The sequence below is a fragment of the Lissotriton helveticus genome, chromosome 3_1 (assembly GCF_964261635.1).
Source record: "Lissotriton helveticus chromosome 3_1, aLisHel1.1, whole genome shotgun sequence".
Taxonomy (NCBI): domain Eukaryota; kingdom Metazoa; phylum Chordata; class Amphibia; order Caudata; family Salamandridae; genus Lissotriton; species Lissotriton helveticus.
This window is the reverse complement of record NC_136061.1, coordinates 459,262,376-459,283,920: the sequence shown is the minus strand read 5'-3', so window position 1 is coordinate 459,283,920 and position 21,545 is coordinate 459,262,376. Positions and strand designations below refer to the sequence as shown.

The following is a 21,545-nucleotide window of genomic DNA, read 5'->3' as shown; positions in this document are numbered from 1 at the left end:
ATGCATGCAGATTTCGTGCATACAACCTTGGCACGGTCAAAAAGCTAACCCAGCCCCTTGTCCCCCTTAGCCCCGCCCTAAACTCCGCCCACTGCTCCTTTTGGTGAGTACCTGCACTTATTTTTTTCCATTTAAAGCACTGGCCTCCACCATTAAAACCACCTATACCGAGGAGCACTGCGTGCCGAGAGCCGTGCATAGACTAGGGCAATAGCACCCACCCCGCCCTGAGGGGTGGATGTACCGGCACACGATAAGGCACATTTTTATCAAAAGATAATAGAAAAAATGTTAGTAGCGCTTGCTAAGATGAAATCATAGGGCTTTGCCGTTTACTGACAGCTAAAGTTGAAATAACCGAGGTAACGAGAATATGTATGAACTGCGGCAAAGGATGTAATTAAATCACCGCCTCTGCAATTCCAATTTCTGTGAATATAGAAATGGAAACTAACAATCCTAATACAAAACCAGCCACATCCCTACATTGCAGGACAGTGCAAGTGATTCGCTGACTCGTCCGGTCGCTCCCTTTCTAAACATCACCAAGAACCTACAACGTAGTGTGCATCCTTCTTTAATAAAGTGCACACAAACAGTGAAATGCTTGCACATATCATGCTAAATACAGGAACAATACAGGAACGATGCAGCAACATCAATAAAGAAGGGACAAACGAGAGAGGATAAGTCAGAAGGCGGGAAGCAAAGCCCACGCTCGGGAACCGCCCCCCGATTCGGGAGGCTGACAATTACCCGGTCGCTCCCTTTCCAAACGGCGCCACAACGTAATGTGCAACCCTTCATTAATAAGTGCACACAAACAGTGAAATGCTTTCCTCCCCCCCCCTCAAGCATGAGGCAGAGCCGCCAGGGCAGAGAGCGCTCGGTGCCGGGATGACGCAGAAGAGGCAGCTCCCCCCAAAAAGAGTTTCAGGTCTTCTGGTGAGAGCGGTAACGATGCAGGCTGGTGTGAGAAGTGACGTGGCAGATGTGCGAGGCTGCATGTGGTTGGCGGGCGGTGACGTACTATGGGCTGGCACGGACGGGAACCACAGTATGGCCTGGGGAGGCGTGGTGACTGCTTACGTAAGCGTTTCCTTGTACAGCTGGTTGCAGGGCTCAGCGCTAGGCGTGTGCGGGTGACTCTGGCTGGACCTAGCAGGCGGCGCGTGCTAAGTGTGGCCCGGCTCCGAGCGACGGTTTCAATGACACAGCGCACGAGCAACAGATGACGGGTGTACAGGGCCCGCTACCAGAAAGCTGTTTCCCGTCCAGGCGTGTGCACAACTCCTGTCTTGACTCGCGAGCAACAGATGATGGGTGCGCGGGGCCTAATGGCGACAGGGCGGACACCAACCCCGCTTCCAAAGAAGCTGGACAGAAAAGCAACTACTATAGATCTCGCCAAGGCGAAACAGCGCATGCGCTGCAACGCAGAGAAGACCTAAAAATGGGCTCTAGTTTGTCAGCCATAGTCTAGATGCAGTAAGTTCCACACATATACCCGGGGTCAGTGCCACTGCTCCTCCTTCACCAGTTACATCTCTGCTCCACCAGTGACATCTCTGATCCCGCCACTGCCTCCCTGTAACACCAGGACATTCATTAGATTGTTTTATTGTTCTGCCCTTCACATAAAAACAGCTGGTTTACTGACCTTACAGTGCAGGCTGGTATGGTGGAGGTTTGGAACTCTTAAAAACCAGTGTCAAAACTCTGCTTCTTGTATATCACAGTTTAAGGTACCATTTCCTTCTCAGGTTTTCCTCTGCAGAATCCATTTTCGAATGTGGTTTTTCCTTAAGATTGTGTTTTATATATAATTGATTTCCAGTAACTCTGGCTCTCGCACATGGTTGTTGCTTATCATAGAAGCAGCAGCGATCGTGATTGCAAATTAGTATTCATTGACAATAACGTGTCATATCTCACTTGTTTCCTGCCACGTACCGTAACCGAGTACTGTGAAAGCACAGTGAACTATCCAGCTGGCAGGGCATGCATCGCCCTTATCATCGCCCTTATTATAAAAAGCCATGCAACGCACGTGGAACCACTGCCTACTTTTCCAAAATGTTTTTTCACCATTCTTGGGAGCCTCTTCCCGTTTGCGAATATGTTAACCCCTCCAGTTAGCGGTAAAATAATAATGTTTTTCAACTGGATTTCGGGTGGAAAAATAATGCATACCTCTAGGAATCCATATGTGGAAGCAATGTCCTTTCCAAATAGCGATTCCTTGATGTTTCCTAAACCTTTTAAACTATTCAGAAATCCTTTTCCGAATCGTTAAATGAGTTTAGTACATTTAAAAAAGGGTTTTAGTGTCCGCAAACCCTCTGATTTACTGAATAACACAGGCTGCGAATGCTAAAAGCCTTAGTACATGAAGTCACTGGTTCCTTGTTTTTATGCGTTCAACAGGATTTGGTTATACGTGCGACAAGCCGCATTCATAAAGGAGGACCTAAAAGGTGAGAGACTAGGTCAGCCATTTTAAAAAGCAAAATTGCTGTTCGTGAACTTGAGACATCAAAATAAAGAAAAGCGCCTAGTTCATGCACTTTTCTGCTTCTGTGCTTCCTGCTTTGGCTGTGTAGCATTCAGTAAAAGTAAAAGTGCAAAAGAGCATTGTGTGCGGGTCAGAGATGCGACCTGATTTGTTGATGGCAAGGCTAATAATTGGTATGAATTGCAGACCAGAGAATTTTGCTTTTGCACGTGATAAAGTTAAAAATATTTTAATTTGGTTAGTGCATCTGGCACATTGAGAAAAAAAATATTTTCTTTTTCAGGGAATACAAATGCAAGTTGCAAGACAAGAACATCTGGTATGAGCACAGGTTGATAGATGACATGGTGGCCCAGGCTATGAAATCAGAAGGAGGCTTTATCTGGGCATGTAAGAACTACGACGGTGATGTACAGTCAGACTCAGTTGCACAAGGTAAGATCCCAAAACACTCAACTGAACATTACAAATAAGAGGTTCCGAAGAACATTGTGTATATTGATCTGGACGAGGTATTGTATGCTGAATTTATTTCACAACTTTATGAGCTGCAGTATTGCCTTAAATATGTGTGATCAGAATGTAGGATGTTACCATCACTCTTGGGTATAGTTTCATAGCTGGAACTATGATATGAATTCCTTAAAAATATATATTGTTATTACATGGTTATCGATATTTTTTTTAATTTTCATTAGGGTTTGGTTCTTTGGGATTGATGACCAGCGTGTTAATCTGTCCTGATGGAAAGACAGTAGAAGCAGAAGCTGCTCACGGCACAGTAACTCGACACTACCGCATGCATCAAAAAGGGAAAGAAACTTCCACCAACCCCATTGGTGAGCACAACCTACTTCTGAAATATAATTTGTATAGACTGATGGATAGCCAACTGCAGTCCATTGTAACCATTATGCACATATCAAGGAGCTTTGCTGTGCACTGAACATGCGCCTTTAAACTACTTAAGACCACCTGCTGAAGCCGTAGGTTTGCAGTCAATGGTGTTAGGCATCAGTACGATGGTCAGACATGGAAGTTGCTCATAGAAGTTCCCACATAGTGTTCTATGTGGGAACTTTTTGGGCTAGTGGGAGTGAGAAGAATTTTGGGTCTGTGCCATGTAGTACATTGGGCAAAAGATTGCAATATTTCTGGGAGACAGCAGGTGAGGTTATATTGTAATGTACTCAACAACTAAATCATAATATACTAGGCAGTTCCCAAATCTTTTCTGCATGCCTCTAACTTTTTTTGCCCTCAAACACCGGGTAATGTTGTTACCAGGCATGAAAAATGTGACATTGAGGAATCTTCTCAGTGTTTTGATTTTGAAGATTATTTTATCAGATCAAAGGTGCGCGTTTTGGTTGTTGATTCTTATTCATGAGGTTAATAAGGGAATTTGGGATATGGTTGTTTTTTATGGTCTAGAAGGCCTTGCAAATTGTGGACATTAATATTTGCTGCCCTTTATGGGTGAGCGATGTGAACAGTGGTCTTGCCACAGGAAAGAAGTTTTTGTATTACTGTCTTCACAGATGTAGGACAGTCAATCAATGACTCATCCACCCACATCACTGAACATACAACGACGCAATTGAATTGAAAAGTGCTTTTAGATATATTGTAAAATTGTATTTATCTAGTGAAATTAATGATAAACCACAAGACTGATGCACAGTGTACATATATACAAAAATAAGTAACACAGTGATGACATAAACAGAGACTGAAAAAATGAGTCATATATCAACAATACAGAATTTACACAAAATATAACTCATTTAACACATAAAGAATGAGTTGATTGCGCAGCGATGGTTATACAGAAGGAATAGCCCTAAAACGACCTATGAGATATCATTTTTAACCACTTAATTGGTCTATTTGGGCAACAACGCTTGTACGGTGAACGTGGACGTTTCGACCCTTTTGAAAATGTGTGTATCTGATGGACATCACCATGGGGTCTTCATCAGGACTAAGAACCAAAAGATGTGTACAGCCTTATAGAGAAATTCTGTTGAGAGGGATGAAGACAGTCACCAGACTTCTCTATCATTCCAATTAATACCTAATTTTCAAGGTGCTTTGGACCCAGGTACATGTAGAAAAGAGGCCGTAATTGTGCATTCCTAACTGTAGACTTAATGGATAGTGGGACTCAATCTTCTTTCCTCAAAGTCTGGAGTTCCAAGATTAAAAAAAGAAGTCACACAAGGCTTTCTTATATTGAGAGTGTTTTAAATCTCTAAGGAGCAACCAAGCTTCCTTGAAGTCTCCGGTGTTAGGCGCTCGGGATAATTGGCAGAACGTTCTTCTGTGTTTTGGTTGTAAATTCTTATTCATGCGGTTTAGGAGGCATTTTGGGATATGATTGTGTTTTCTGGCCCAGAAGGCCTTGCAAATTGTGGACATTATTATTTGCTGCCCTTTATGGGTGTTTCAGACTAAATCTAACAAATCTAAAGCCAACATAAAATCAAACAACAAAGTCAGATGATGGCTACAGTGTTACATCGCTGAAGTTAGCCACATTAGAGTTTTGTACCGTTTTCTTGTGTTAGAAACTTACTCTTATTCTCTCTTTACACTTTTGTTTACAGTAGCTCTGTGAAAATTGCTTCACAATACACGTATTTCAGTTGTACCATTTTATATCGTAGTCCTTTCTGTGCTGAGATTTGTCTTGGCTAATCCATTACCAGCACATTTAATGAGGGGAAGAGAGTGGAAGAAAAACACAGACATAAAAATGTACAGTCAAGGGATGTACTGGATACAATTGCTCCATCTTGCACTGCATTTGTGTACTATAACTCTCTTCAAGTCAGTGACTCTACTATGCATGTCTTCATGCAGAGGTAACTCGCTAGGAAAATAATTACGCCTGCTCCCCATTCCAGGATATACAAATGTAGCACTGGCCTTTGATTTCAGCAACACAACAGGGCCTGTCAAACTGTATTTAGAAAAGAGAACCAATCTGCCATGAACATCAACATGTGATTGAGTGATTCCATGGTAGAGCTTTCCCATGATTTCTGTAGGAATCCATTTAAGGGGTGATTTTCTCTTTTCCTGTAAAGCCTACTGCAAAGCAATGCATAATCTGGCTCCAGACAGCATATTTTGAACCACCTTCAGTAGCCATCATTTACCTTGGGGGAGGCTAAACCAAAGCAGTAGCTTGGCTATGACCAAAACTATCATCTTGTCCCAGTACACCTTGATTTAATGCATGACTATCACAGGTAGTAATAGGAACACCTTACCTGTAACATCTCACAGATGGGGGGACATGGCCAAATGCAGTGCCATGAATACATGCTGGTGAGCGCTCGGCCCATTCCCCCATCCTCACCTCCTCCCTTCGGCCAACATCCGACCAAATATCGGACATTATATATGCGCATCCATTTAACACAAAAACAAAGTTTTAAACTAGAAGATTTGAACAGAAAACATATTTAACTGAAACCTTTGCAGAGTGACGTGAACATCCAAAAACAAACCCCAAAAGGCACTGTGGAGGGGCCAAGTGGAGATATACGAGATGGTTGGATCGATGGGAGAGATGGCGTAGAGAGGAAGCAGATGGGATTTCTGCAGTGCGGAGTTGGTTTGCTGGAGGATTACAGAGGGCACATGAGTTGTCTGGCAGACCAGGACTGCAATCTAGTGAAGAAGTTGCACGGAAGGTAGATGGGAGGTAATACAAGTAAGCAGCAGTGAAGCCTGTGTGGAGCATGTAACAATCGGAGCTGGGCTCCAGTAAAGTGGTCAGAAAGTCGCAGTGATAAAAGTTCTGAGTTCTGTCAGAGTGACTGCTGAGTCATAGATGAGCAGCGGCCTGGGCCAGTAGCAAGTGCAGATGATTCAATCAGTCAGTAGATTTGTAGAGGGATTCTGGTCACCTGTGAGGGTATCCAGGTGCTGGTGGGTTACAGTTGATTAACTGAATAACCAGATCTACTGGGACTTTCAGAATTCTGGAAGAGACAGGAAGGTCTGGAGATGAAAGTATTGCTCGTTTAATGTCCCCGCTGCTAGATGGGAGAAGGAGCGACCTTCACATGTGGTTCAGGTAGGCGGGTCTGCAGTTTTGTTAGGCCTTCTATGCCTGGGTCAGGAGCTTGAAATTGCATTGTTTCTGTGCAGCAAACCAGTGGAGTTCCCTGAGGTAAGGGGTGATGTGGGTTTGTCTAGGGAGATCCAGGACAAGTCAAGCTGTGGCGTTCTGTATGGTCACTAGTCGTTGGAGGAGGTGAGCTGCGATCCCTGCGTAGAGACCATTGCCGTAGTTAAGTTGTCTGAAGATGAGGGCCTGGGTGATGGTGCGTCTTGAGGTTTGGGTTAGCCATTTGAATATCTTACAAAGCATGAAGAGGATGAAGAAGCAGCAGGAGGAGAAGACAAGGTTGACCTGAGTCATCGTGGTTGGCTGTTTATCCAGAATGATGCGTAGGTTCCTAGCCTTGTTAGTGGGTGTGGAGGTAGGTCAGAGGACTACTTCGATGCGTCCCATGGGGAGCTTTTGTTTCCGAAGATCAGTACCTCTTGTCTTGTGTTGAGCTTCAGGCAGTTGTCCTTCATCCAGTTGGTAACGTCTGTCATTGGGTTGTGGAAGCTGGTCTTGGTGTTGGTGGTGTCTTTGGAGAGGGAAATGATGAGCTGTATGTCCTCAGTGTAGGATACAATGTTAAGTGTGTGTGTTTTGACAAGTCTGGCCAGAGGTGTCATAAGTGTTGAAGCGGATGGGGCTGAGCGAGGATCCATGGGGTACTTCACGGATGATTTCCTTGAGTTCATAGGTGATGGGGGAAGGCTGACTTTTTGCGTTCTTGCAGTGAGGAAAGAGGCAATCCATCTGAGAGCGGCTGCTTAGATGTTTATGTTGTGCAGCCTTGTGATGAGTGTGCTGTGGAAGACTGTATCGAAAGCTGCCAAGAAGTCTAAGAGAATCAGAGCCACAGTCTCTCCTCTGTCGAGTAGGGCTTAGATGTCGTTGGTAGCCGCTACCAGGGCTTTTTTGTGCTGTGGTGTCTGCGAAATCCAGATTGAGAAAAGTCAAGTAGGGGGTTCTGTTCCAGATGTGAGGATAGTTGTTGGTTGATGGGTTTTTCTAATACTTTGGCCAGGAATGGGAGTAGGGAGATCGGTCGGTAGTTGAGTTTGTGGGGGTCTGCCTATGGCATCCCTAATAGAGGTTGACTTCTGTGTCTATCCAGTCCTCAGGGAAGGTTCCCGTGGCAATTGAGGTGTTGACCAAGGTAGTGAGTATGTGACTGATTCTGGTTTCATCTAGTTAGAAGATGTGGTGAGGGCATGGGTTGGTTGAGGCCCCTGAGTGGACCGACTCCATGATGGAAGCGGTGTCCTCTGGGGCAAGCTGGCTTCATTCAATTAGTCTGATGTCTGTAATGGCAGCAGGATCATTGTGTTGCCTGAAGAGGTCGGTGGCCTTAGGTTATGGTTTAAAGTTTCTGTAGATTTTGGCAATCTTGTTGTTTAGAAGTTTGCAAGGTTATCAGAGAGTTCCAGTGAGGGGGTAAAGTTGTTTGTTGCAGCTGAGAGGTTGGAGAATTCTTTGACAATGTTTTAAAAAAAAATATTTTTATTAATTATAACACAAGAGTAAAATATACATATCAGGCATCATTCGGGGGAACATATCGTAATGGTGGACGGGTAAATCAATTAAGCAAATACACAACAATTATAGGCATCTGAAAGACATCAATAGCAGCGTAGGGCAGAGGTAAAACAATGCGTTACAGATAACCTAAGCGAACATCGTCGAATCCCGCCCACCCAGAATACAGGATATGAAGAACAGACACTCGATACCCAAATATGATGACTAAAAATCAGGAGAATACGCCACATCTCTTGTGAAGAAGGGAAAAGGGAAAAAGAAGGTCATAGAGCAAAAGAAAGGAAAAATAACCCCCCCCCCCTCAACCCCCCACCCTGCACCCCTGCGGATGGCTACGACCTAACCCACTAGCAGCGTGCCTGTCGCCCATTAAACTGACCCAAGGAAGGGAAAAGATGGAGGAGGGAATGACGTAAAAGCAAACACACCCCCGGTCTCCCATACCCCCCGCCAGCAGTGACCACCCCGAGATATAATCGAACAAACATGTAGCAAAATATACAAACCAATCGGGGGAGTACAACAAAGCACCACCCAACTCCCAGCACATTACATGTGACAATCCCGGCATTGAGTCAAGCCATAGTATTAAGTCCAAGCCCTCAAGTTCAACCCTGACCAGTACGGTATTTCGGGAGAGTCTCTTTCACTCGAACCACCATAGCAAAGGAAAAGGCAGAACGTTCATTAAAATCCACATCAGTGTTACAGGATCGACAAAAGGATAGAAAGTCACGATAGCCACAAAACGAGTGAGGGAATATGTCCAGAAATAGCAAATCTCCCCAACAGTCACATGGAACTTATTACAGCAAAGAAGACTGTCCATATCCGTACGAGGCGGCAGCAGGATCGAGCAGGGAACGATAGCGACAATCACGGGCTCGCTGAGTGTGAGTTGGGGCCGACAAAGCACATTGAATCCAGGTTCTGCCCGGGGACCTCGATCTCAGGCGTACATTGCACCACTGGTACCACAGATGTATTAGGACTAAACGGAGAGTCGTGTGCCGGTCCCAAGATACCGTCCACTTGCACGATCAGTGCCCGGAATACAGCGGTGGATTGTGAATGGAGCGCCTCAATGGCGGCCATGACGGCCTGTAGCGATGGCGTACTTTCCGTCCGCCCCATCTCCTCTCACGAAGAGGCAGAGCAGGATTCGATCCCCGGAGGCCGGCTTCTCCGGGGTAACAGGCCACGCAAATCCGATGACAATAATGGGCGCTCTCCGTCGTGCCAGATCGACACCTTCGCCGGCAGCGAGGGCCCCGGCCCGTCAACCCCGGGAAGGGCAGGGTCTCCGGGCGTAGGACCCCCGAACACGGCAACCGGTGCGGTACGCTGTTGGCTCCACTGTGTAGACCGCTCACAATGTCGAGCGTCAAACAAGCAGTTTACGATGCACTCCGGGGGACCGGGCTCAGTCCAGGTCCAGCGGCCGTTGTTGTTCAACTCCAACCCAACCCGGATAGGCTAGAAATCGAGGCCCCGGCTTCCACACGATGTTAGGCCGAGAATGGAAACACGGCGTATCTTTGGCATCCAACAAGATAAAAAGCTCGGGTTCACACCTTTAGAAGCAGGAATACTTCACGAACCCGGGAGACTGGTGCGAATTCAGGAGTGAGAACAGGATATACGAGCTGCTGGCGGAGGTCGGCGGAGCCGGGAGCTTACGCGGCCATCTTGATTGCTGGCGTAGCTCCTCCTCCTTCTTTGACAATGTTGAAGAGTTTTTTGCTGTTATTGTTGCTTGATTCTATACATGAAGCTATGCCCTTTTTATTCGATGATTAAACCCACGTAACACACCATACGTACAGATCCTCAGAGGCAAACGTTTTCAGTCTGTGAGCACAGGGTGAATGAAAGAGAATGGGTTATAAAGGGTGAAGGGGCCCAATCCTCACTACAAAAAGGGCAATATCTTTTAAAAATACAGATGGGGACCCAGAATCAACTACAAAATAGAGATGGATTGTATTGTGCTGTGACTGCTGGAGCCGTGGCTGAATGGCTAGAATTCCTAAAGTTAGAATTCCTTATAAGTAGCCCCCCTCATGAAAGGTGGGCGGGGAGATGGAGAGAAGACTGACTCCGTGTGCACGGCCAGCTCGAGAGAGAAAGAAATATTAGGGATAGCTGTGCATCTACAGGAACACTATAGAAATGTAGACAAACTTGTTATACTAAAGGTACATTGAAGGAGTGAAGAATAAATATTTTTAAGAGCATGTAACTGATAGCGTGGAAGGCAAATAGACGTTGTGTCGGAATGGTGGACAGCTCGGAAATGCGAAAACAGTGTACCATAAACTGGAAAAGAAGCAATACTTAGATTGAAAATCAAATGTTTGAACAGTAGACTAGTGACAATGGGGATTAGACTGCAGGCTCATTGTGATGCATAGTTATTGACATACATACTGGATTGGTGTATTTTAAGAACATTTAAACATACCAGCCATTAAAAGTGGATGACCTGAATTTCATCATTCCATTGTTTAAACACCTAATTTTTGGGAAACAATACCTGGGGGTCATTTAGCAGTACAGTGGTGGTGGTCCACAAAGTCGTCAGTCTTCCTACCTTTGTTGCAGAAGATTTCTCAGGATATTTAGAGATCCATGCAGGGCACGCAGCTTTACCAAGCGTGTGCGGTGTTTGAGGTGTGGCGCCGCGGCCAGGGCGACTGACGCTGGAATCTGGGGACCACGGTTCGATCCCCGGCTCCGGTGGCAGGTTAGTCCAGCACCATGTGACTCTGGGCAATAGCTCGCTTAATCTTCCCGACGGCCCCCAGCGCCTAGAGACCCTTACGGGTGATTGTGCGCTTTACAAATGTGGACTTTACTTTACTTTACTGAGCAAAGTTTTTCTTTTTTTCAGGAGTACACTCCCAGTGCGGTTTTAGCCAGTCCCAATTCCTGTTCCGTTTTAGTTCTGCACTTACCACTAATTTAGATCTGTAGAATAATCTGTATTTGATTTTAATGTGAGAGATGGAATACATTGAGTTGAACAATTTTAAGTGTGGTTTTTTTTTCTTTCTTCTAGCTTCAATTTTTGCTTGGACTAGGGGCCTAGATCATAGAGCTAAACTGGACAACAACATGGAACTTGCAAACTTTGCTACAGTCCTCGAACAAGTCTGCATTGAGACAATCGAGGCAGGTTTCATGACCAAGGATTTGGCAATTTGCATTAAAGGTTTAGCAAAGTAAGTATCTTATTCCTAAGGATTTTTGAAAAACGAGTAGCCCTAAGTAGTTTTAAATTTACAGTAAACTGTTTATCCTTTTTTGGAGTCATTATTAAGAGAAGCATTTTTATTGTTGTTGTTCTTAGTATTTATCTATGAATTAGGTAACACATAATGCTATTTGACTGATTAAAGTATCGAAGTAGCTCCTGATGATTACAGTGGGTTTTTTTTGTCACTTTATAAAAGTATTCAAATATTTTTGAATTTCATCTAGGGTAAAGAAAACAATTCAATACATTATACAAGGTCACGATTTGTGTATTCAGTAGGATTTCAGTGCGAGTTATCACAACCTGCATATTTATTTACCGAGAAAATTACATCATAACGGAACTCTACAGACATATTAGTCACACCAATGTTTTTTCATGAGTAATGCAACAATTGCAATGTCTGCCACAATAGTGGCAGACAAGTGAAAACAAAACAATTGAGAGTATCTTTGCTGAAATCAAGTTTATTGCATGGTCAGTCATTTACCCTAACTGGATCCCCTTCACCTCAAACTCAGCAATACTATTCACCTTCATCAGCACCCACTTTGCTTTTCCCATCTGCTGCTTACTGGACATCCACATTCTCAAAAGATGGGGGGGTGTCCATGAACAGATTAGATCAGCATTGGCTGGATGGCTGGAATATTTGGAGTTAAACGGCTACCTGTCCTTAATGAATGTTGAGGGTCCATAGTTCACTGGGAACATGAGATGTGTCTTGACAGTTATTTCCCATATATTATTCAGTATTTCCTCATTCAAAGGAATCCTTGTTTGTTTCCTGGGCTGGTCCAGTGATACTCAGCACACAATGAGAAACACTTGGATCATTAACTAAAGTCTTTTCCATTTGCTTATCCCAGGCTGATATGCCTAAGTAACACATCAGATGGTTTTGTGCAAGTATTTACCAAGTAATTCCTCGAACCCAACGCATTATACCTGCACAATATGCTTAGGCTTTCCTGCAAAATCATCACACACTAACGCACGATTGCACTTTCCACACACATTATTGCACGTTTTGATGCTCCCCATTTTTTTTAGAGCACAACCCCACAACAGTCCTTTTCTCGTGTTAGGCAATGTAGGCTCTTGAAATGTATCACAATTGAGTATTTGGAGCCTGATTCATGAAAGATGTTATAGAAAATGGCCCTCTTTGTCTGTGCTGAACTCCGTTCCCGATTGGCGTTCCTGACTACCAGTCAATTGTAAAGGTTGGAGGTAAGGCCTCATACATTTACCTGGTATTTCCAAAACTGCTAATATTCATAAGCTACTTGCTTCCTGTCAAAATGCCTCTGACCTGCTGCAGAGACATTTTCTCATAGGTCCAGCCCTTTCTACTGCCTTGTGATCGTTAAATGACACGAAGATCCCCTCCGAGGAAAGCTGCATAATGTGCCCAATAACCACATCCAGTTACCCTTGGAACATCTCTTCACTTCATGTGGCGGATGTGTGTGGTGGACCCATATGAAGATTAGTGGAGACAGCAATGAGCAGTAATAAGTGTTTTCTGTGGTATACTTTAATACATGCAGTATTAGTAACAGAGATGAGTGTCAACAGCCATTTAGGAATATATTTCACTGGAGCCCATAAGATGTCCCACACCCAAAAGAGGATTTCTTTTTGACTCCGTGGTATCAGGCAAACTTTGGTATCAGGCAAACTTTGTTCTCATGGCATGAAAATTTCACTGCACTAATATCCTCTGACTAATGACAATAATTCGTTTTTTTGTTCTCATATATGTGCTATAGTCTTGTGTGATGCCAAAGCAGTCTATTGGGGTAAATAAGACATGGGTATTGCTGTTAGTGTAGAAATGACTTTTAAACCTACAAACATTGATTATCATCACCAGCTGTCCTGCAGATGGACTTCAGACTGATTTGTATATGGCCATGTCTGAACTGGGGTGGCAGAGTGGGCTAAAGAACGGTGATGGATTAAACCCAGATCTGTTCACTAGGTGTGAGTGTTTGATTGGTTCAGATGCTCCTTCCATCACCACCCCCTTTTGTACCACTTTGTTCAAAAAGAGAAAGCAGTTTGGGACAGATCAGGAACTCGAAAACATTTTGAAGCTGAGGAAGCCCTTGCAACGAAGTGAGCTATTTATTGAGGGGAAGGCCGTAATGTGCACAGACAAAATGCTATCACTCACAGTGAGAGAACCCAGTGGTTTAAGTGGGCTGATCCACTATCTCGTGTTGCCTGGTGGGTGGAAGCAGAGAGTGAATGGCGATTTAACAGAAAACATTGCACGAGGGGACTGATAAAAATCCTCTATATATGTACAATACGTAAACTTTTTCCTAACAACCATAGTCTAGTTAGTTAAAGCGATCTCAAAACCCTGACCTAAACTCACTCAGTGTTCTGGGAAAAACCTTTTTTCAGTCTGTCGAGTCAGGTAATAGTTGTTTACAGCCACTCAGTTTAACGATGACACACACCTAAGTACCTAACAATTTCTTAACGTTAGCTTGAGTAGTTGCTTGAAGAAATGTTTGGGTTCTTTCAGTGATCGTGTCTTTGTTCTCTGTGCCAGCAGATGTAACACTAACACCTGTTTTTATTTTCAGCGTCCAGAGGTCCGATTACCTGAACACGTTTGAATTTATGGATAAACTTGCTGAAAACCTGAAACTGAAACTGTCAACCCAACCGAAACTTTAATTCTTGCTTCGGAACACCCGTGAAGAAAGAATCTTTACAAGAAACGTCAAAATAGTTCTGTGTACTCTTACCTAATTAATAATTTTCGCCATCAAACAGAAAAGAAATGGGAAGTTTGGATTGTTTGATTTAGGTGCTAGTTTGGTTTACATTTGCCAGTCAAATATACAGTGCTACCAAAAAATCACAAAAGCCTGATTTTAGACGGTGTCCATTATTTACTATTACTCTTGCTTCAGCTCCCCGTTTTGTCCGTTTTCGTAACCACACTTATCAAAATATAATGAGAGCAATAAGAGGTATTTTTATTCTCAGAGAACAGAGGTGTTTAAACCATTATTATCCCTTGGCATAGCAATGAAACAGTGGCATAACAATAATTGCCCCCCCCCCCCCTGAAATGTACATGGAGCACCCCTCCCCCTGTCATTAAGGAGCCCTTTGGCCAGAGTACTGTGCTGTGGTGGACCCATGGAGCTCGCCCACCCCCGTGCCGCGGGGAATTCTGTTTCGCCACTGCCAGTTGCGTAACGAAACTTCACCCCTACTGGACTTACTCAGGAGCTCTCAGGCCAGGGTTCTTCGTTGAGGGGGCCCTGGAGCTTGGCCCCTCTTGCACTGCAGGGGCATTTGTTACGCCATTGGCCACTGCTATGAAACCGGTAGAAAGGAGGCCTTCGAACATTCTGCCTCGAGGAATGCGAACAGACTTTAAACGCATTAATCTCAGGAATGCACTTAATATGTATTGATCAGCTAAACATTTTACATTAATATAAGGTTTATAGTAGTAGAGCTGTGTTAAAGTAGCAGTATGATATTTTGTAGAAACAAACAAACGTACATTGACTACAAATTCACATACACGGGCATAATCTTTTTTTTAGGTCGGAGTTGGCCCCCAAGACAAAGATTGTGGTCCCTCTGATACCAGTCGGCCATTCTTGCATGGAAGAACCCTGAGTGAGACCACCATATTGTTGTGTGGATTCTGCCCCTTAATTCATGACAGAGAGTCTCATAAAAACGTGCGTGGGTCTGTAGCGGCAGCGGTTGAGGGGGAGACTTGAACTGCAGGGTCAGCGAACCCGGGTTTTCTGCGTTTTTTTCCTGCTATTGGAGACACATAGGGGGCAGGTTTTTCAAGATTTTGCGCTGCTGCAAAGTCTTCATATGGCATTTATTTTAAGTGCCCTTTCTCTAGCGCAACATTCCTCTACTTTGCATGAAGGAGCCGTTTCCTGGGTTGTATTTGGTTGTTCCAGGGCAACCACTCATGGCTTTTGCAGCAAAGCACAATCTACAAAAATTGTTTGTGGGCTTTGCTTAAAAACATAACCTCTCCTTTAGACAGGAGCAAAGTAGCAAAACATTTTTATTTCTCCTTACATTTCACATATTGCATGTGTGCTGCACTGGACGGCACACATTCAATATGTGCAATGTTTACTGGAGGGGTACTCTTTCACCATTGCACTAGGAGGCAAAGGTGTATGTGTGTGGTGTTAAGCAGGATTAAAGAAGGTCGGCGCAGGGGAAGAGAGAAGCAACAGGCCATAGTTAGTAAATGTGCCTCAGCCCTATCTGGTCCCCTGGTGTACGGCAGGGCAGCCATCAGGGATGCGCTATGTATCTTTTCTGTAAATCCCCCGAGTGTCTGCTGCCCCTGACTTGCATTAGAAGGCAGGGGCTCTGGAACTCACTCTCCAGCCGATTAAAGGTGCAGGGGTAATGTTAGCTTTTGAGGCATATCAGTTCAGTCTTGCAATTCAATGCTACCACTACAGATGAAGGTGAATTGCTGCATATTACTCTTTCTTTGCATGAGCCTGGAACATCGATTCACGAATCCACAATTGGCACCTTACAAAACACTTTAAGCGCAGTGCTTTAGATGGAAACATAGAAGTGCAGGGAATCATTACATCAGCGAACCTGTTTGCTACGGAGAAGTGTGGATTCTCTCCCATTAAAAGTATTGTACCTCTGCTACGAAGCTCTTTCAAATTAAAGTAGTGCAGATACTGGGTACATGGCAGTTCCTGACATTTTAAAGCACTACTTGTGAGAAAAATATCTTTGCATATTGTGTTGACGCTAAAGCTTGCTTTTAGCCTCCTAATGTATGCACAGTTAGTCATTACAATTCAGTTTGGGGAATAATGGAGCATGAGATGAAAAGAGCCAGGAAATCGGCTGTTGAAACTGTTGACTTATCTGGGTAGGAGAGCTTCTCTAGAACCAGAATTCAGACCACGGAGACCAACAATATCCAACATGACTTATGTGAAAGAGAATGTTTTCAACCCTACATTGAGTTTTAGGAAACGTTTCTAGAGTTTTTTAAATTAGTACCTTTACAGGGGGGGCTATGTAAAACAATCCTCCCCTGGTGCAAGGCTAGGTCACTAAGCAGTGTGGATCTCTTTTCATGCAGTTAACCAGTCATGCTCCTCTTTGAGCCCCACTTTCCTTCTTCATGGAACCAGTACTTTTTAAGGGAAGCTAGAACCCTGGACTCCACATTCTACCTTTTTTTAGCTGCATGGCTGACCCGGAAGGAATGCTTTACATCCCCGACTTAGCTTTTTATTCCTAGGAGTATTCTAGAGGTAAAGACATTTGCTAGTCAGAAATGCAGAGAAGATATTCATGGCGTTGCAATGTATATAAAGTGTTGCAGGGCTATAGCACTAAATGCCTTTAACATCTTCAGTGTTTGGAATGTAAATAATAAAAAGACTTGAACTCTGCAAAGTACAGACCCACCCACAATAAATGAATGTCATTTTAAGAGGTGACCAACTACCGTGGTTCGTTTGGATGCTGCTTTCAATGCTCACCTCTACTGTGAAAGAGGAAATCCTCCTCTCTACGTCCAATGCAGCTACCTCTTTTCTTCTACCCTCTGAACAGTCTTTTTTTCTTTCATTTTTGACTTACTTACTGAACTGTCAATTAAATTAACTTCATCCTGGTACTTTTTTTATTAAAGGCTATTTTTTAATTCTAACAAATAAACATCATCACCAATTTACATGCGTTTCACTTTTGTTGTTCACCTCTTTCTTTCACTCCAAAACGTGTAGTACGCTGTAGCTAAGGTTACTGCTGTGTTTGTGCACCATCTCTGCCATGACTCCCATCGCGCTGGGTCCAACAAAAAGTTTTTCACAATTCATATGGCCTAATTAAGTGCATGTTGAGAACGTTACAGCTGCGGTGTCCAGTACCCTCGCACTGAGTGACTTTCTGCTTCCAGAGGTGTGAGTGTGTATGTGTGTTGGTTGTATGCAGTAAGAGCGGTATATGCACCCAGAGAGACCACGACTAGGGTTAGCGCACACACTGTCAGCTGGCCCTTTAGGGACGGACCTGTGTGCACCATCAGCACTTTCTTTCACTTGAAGGTTTGCTCAATTGTTTTAGATGGAAGATGACCAGCCTCCTAAACTCAAACGTTTGCTATTAAGGTGCAATTAGAAAATGCTGTTCATGAAAGTAGCAGCATACTCACACTGTAGTAATACGTATGTTGTTTTCAGTATATAAATAAGCAAAATACAGATGGTATTAAAATGACAACAGTAGGCACAGACAATAGTAACGTAAGTCAATATTGCAGAAACACAGTCGAGACCGTAAAGCACAGAGATAAATGATATAACCAACAGATGACGTCCCTTCAACAAAACACACCACAAGACTCGTATCCAATTTCACAACAGATGAGTGGGGACATGGCAGCAGGCAAGCATGGAGTGCTATACACCGGGTCACCTAATACCACTTCCAGGTCTTTTGTATTGCGTTTCTGCAAACGCATGCCCTAATCATGTGAGTTTCCACCCTTTGTAGAGGCAAGCAGCTCATGAAAATTCCCTTCTTTATGCAAGGCAATAGGGCTGGTCTCTTCCCTTATCAGGGCAGCTCCAAATAATAGAGTGATGTCTAAGTCTAGTCACACCTATTTGCTGGTATCTTAAAAAAACTGGCCATGAACACAGAGCACCTAGAAAATTCAGTTTATCTCATAGTCTTCCTGACCAGGAACCTCCATTTGTTACTATTCTTTATAATTTTGTATGTTACCTTATCTCACTTTAAAATGTGATCGAGTTTCCCATTGTGTTTTTCAACACAGTGAGCTTATGCGAGTGGACTAGGAACAGACGTTATCAAATATATTGTTAAGACATTTTCTTAAGACATTTTCTTTAAGTGTCCACTACAGGAGAAACAAGGTTGTGTGTGTTTGACAGTGTTACTACAAAAATATGATGTTTGAACTATTTCCATGGTTGTCCTTCACCAATTCAAAGCAAAATTCCTACTCTATCAGATAAGCTTCTTCTTTATATACGACACAAAGCAAATCTGAGATCCTCATGTGAGACTGCAGGGCATCAGAACTCGTTGAGTCTTGCAAAGGGAAGTCACCGGCAAGGCTGTGCAGACCCCAGAGGGTGAATTCCACTTCTTGATGAGTGCGAAGGCAAAAATGAACAAGCATGCCCTTGTTGAGGAACTGGGTGTTCTTCCAGACTTTTAAACAGAAATAGTGATTATTTGTATTAGTGGCCTAGAAGAATTTTGCCCTTTCATTGTGTGCTGGTTGCCGCTTTCCACAAAGTGTGAGATCTTATTTGTAGGATGGGGTCTGAAGATGTGACGCCCAGATGAAATTAGTATGTTCCTTGGCACTATTACCGAAAGGAGGAGTCACCTTACCTCATCACTGAAAAAGACTTCTTAGAAGAAAAACAACTTGCAAACATCCGGACCCAACACTAGATGGCAGGAGTATGCAAAGGATGTGAATCTACACTCTGTATGCCTAGAACAGATGCTTATAGGGGGTTAGTGTTAAAAATGGGATCTCCGGCTGACTAGGGCTTGCGCCAAAATCAGTCAGAGACCACCATTCCTACGTCAGGGGAAGGGAGTTACACGCCAAGATAACCCCTGCTCACCCCCTTGGTAACGTGACACGAGGAGTAAGGCTTAACTCGGAGGCTATGTAAGTTAAGTGTTTACGCACGCACCCCCAGCAACAACACCCTAGGCCCACCACAAAGAAAACTCCACACAAGGTTCTATAAAAAATAGCCTTTGTATTGTACAAAACACATTAGATAATAAATACATGGGCAGAATTTACAGGGGATTAGGTGCATGGGACAGGGCCACGGGCGCCACTGTCAGGAAGAAACACTTAGGGGCAGCACTTGGTAGAATTAGCACTCTGTAGGGATAACCCTCTACACATAGAACAATTGTAGAACCAGATAGAAAATAAAGCACACAACCAGTAACCACTGGTAACAGGTAAGTACCACCTACGCAACCCTAACCACCTTAGGAGAATGTCACGCAGGAAACCAGGACCTCACTAGTACACCTATACTAGAAGAACAGCCACCTAAGCATCACAATACATGTAGTGGTATAAGCATGAACACATTATACATGATGCATCACAACATTCAGAGGTGTAGGGAAGAATACACATGATGCATAAACATACATTCAGCGCTGTAGGAAAAAGCACGTGACGCATAAAAACACAGTCAGAGGTGCAGTAAAGAACAATTGCACAGAAATCACATAAGGTATAACCTCAAACTGTCCCCAGGCCAACTGACCTCTCTGGGGCTAGGACGCCCTGTGTCCCAATGTCAGGGGGGCCTAAACGGAGCAGCTGCCCACTAAGTGCTTGGCAGCTGTAGGATCTCTTCTGGGCTCTAAACAAACAATGGGGCTCAAGACAACGTGGGAGCCTGGAGCCTCTCGTGGGCTCTACAACAAATATGGCCCCCTTGAAGCCTCGTGGGCTCGAAAGAAATGTGCCAACACTGGGGGGAGCGGCCCGCTGCCAGCTGGGGCCGCTCTACCACCCTTAATGCCCCTCAAAACGTTGGAGTCCCTCTCGGGGGACTCGGGAAGTAACTATGCCCTCTGAGCCTCGCAGGCTCTAAATGAACAAAATGCCCCGGAGCCCTCGTGGGCTTGATCGAAGAGGGCACCTTCGTTGGAGCCTCTTGTGGCTCAGAACAAAGAATGCCCCCGGAGCCTCTCGGGGCTCTGAACTGACAAGGAACCCAAGCGCTGGAGTCCCACCTCTGGGGACTCAGGATACTACAATGCCCCCTGGGCCCTCGGGGGCCTGCACGAAATGCCCCTTTCGTCGGAGTCCCGCTCGGGGCTCGCCAGCACGCTTCCACAGGCGGGGCTCTCCCCGGGCACGGGAGCCCCGCGGCCTCACCTTTCCATTCACTAGGCAGGCTAGGGTCATTAGACGCACCACAGGGGGCGGAGCCAGCATTGTGTGGGGAAAGCCCAGCCCCATTCAGGTCCCAGGTGTACTCCTCCCGCACATCACTCATGCTAATCTCAACACTCACCACCGGGGCAGACCCATCATGACTCATGGAGCCAGGCTCACCAGCCAGCTCCAGCCAATCACAGGCCAGACACAAATTACACAAACATGCCAACTTCTAGAAGTGGCACTTCCACAATAGACACAATCACGCCGCATACATAATTGCGCAGCATTTAATCACACGAGTCTGCACGTACCAAACTCGCACCTGCACTCCCCACGCTTCAGGAACTACCTAGGGACACATACATTCCCCATGCATTCCTATGGGAGGGCAGGCCAACCTTACCACAAGCACGCACTTTACCCTGGGACACAGTGATAAAGTGCGCAGAAACCAACAATCACTAACACCAGGTCACATACCAAAAGCAAAAAGTTTAGGGGTGAACCGGCCAAAAGGGCCAAGTCCAACACAACCCCCTTCCAGCCAAAACGCAGGGCAGACCAATCACCACCGTGATGGGCTTCCTTGCTTTGGGCGATAGAACACGGACTCGGGCCCGCAACTGCCGGGATACCCTCCTGTTCTACGCCACGGTGAACCCATGGGTTCCCTTCTAAAACCACCATCCTGAACAACTGGGCTACCCCACTGGTACTCCCAAGCTGTCCGCGGCCAGGACCAGGCCCTAGGCCACCAAGGTGCCACTGATCCTTGCCTATCCACAGAGTGGGGGTAGTAACCCCTGGCACATAGTAGCCCTTCTCCACCCTACCTGTCTGTAAGACAGGGCTAGACTGCCACTGGTTCTCCAGCCTAGGGTCTACACCCTCCGGCGGACCAGGAGTCTCAGGGAAGGCTCTCCTCCCCCTACCTCTTCATCTAGGGTTTCTCCTCCTGCGAGGGGTACTCTCAGAAAGACATTCTCCCTACCTAGGGTTTAACCCCTCAGGTTGCACCGGGGTCAGAGGCGGGCTCTCCCACCCTCTGCACCCCCTTCCAGAGTTCCGCACCCTACAAACTGGAGTGGTACCCCTAGAAGAAGCTCTGGTAAGGACGCTGGTTACAGACGTCCCACCCTTC

General features: G+C 45.0%; 1 protein-coding gene across 2 annotated transcripts in view; it reads left to right on the top strand.

Moving 5' to 3' along the window:
* IDH1 (isocitrate dehydrogenase (NADP(+)) 1) overlaps positions 1-17,170 on the top strand; it is a 345,768-nt gene extending 328,598 nt beyond the window's left edge. For both annotated transcript variants that reach the window (XM_078680349.1, XM_078680350.1), the window contains exons 6-9: positions 2,799-2,950; positions 3,214-3,354; positions 11,239-11,401; positions 14,040-17,170. In XM_078680349.1, the coding sequence (XP_078536475.1) occupies positions 2,799-2,950; positions 3,214-3,354; positions 11,239-11,401; positions 14,040-14,133 (550 nt within the window). In that variant the 3' untranslated portion in view covers positions 14,134-17,170. The remainder of the gene's footprint in view (positions 1-2,798; positions 2,951-3,213; positions 3,355-11,238; positions 11,402-14,039) is intronic.
* Positions 17,171-21,545: the final 4,375 nt, after the last annotated feature.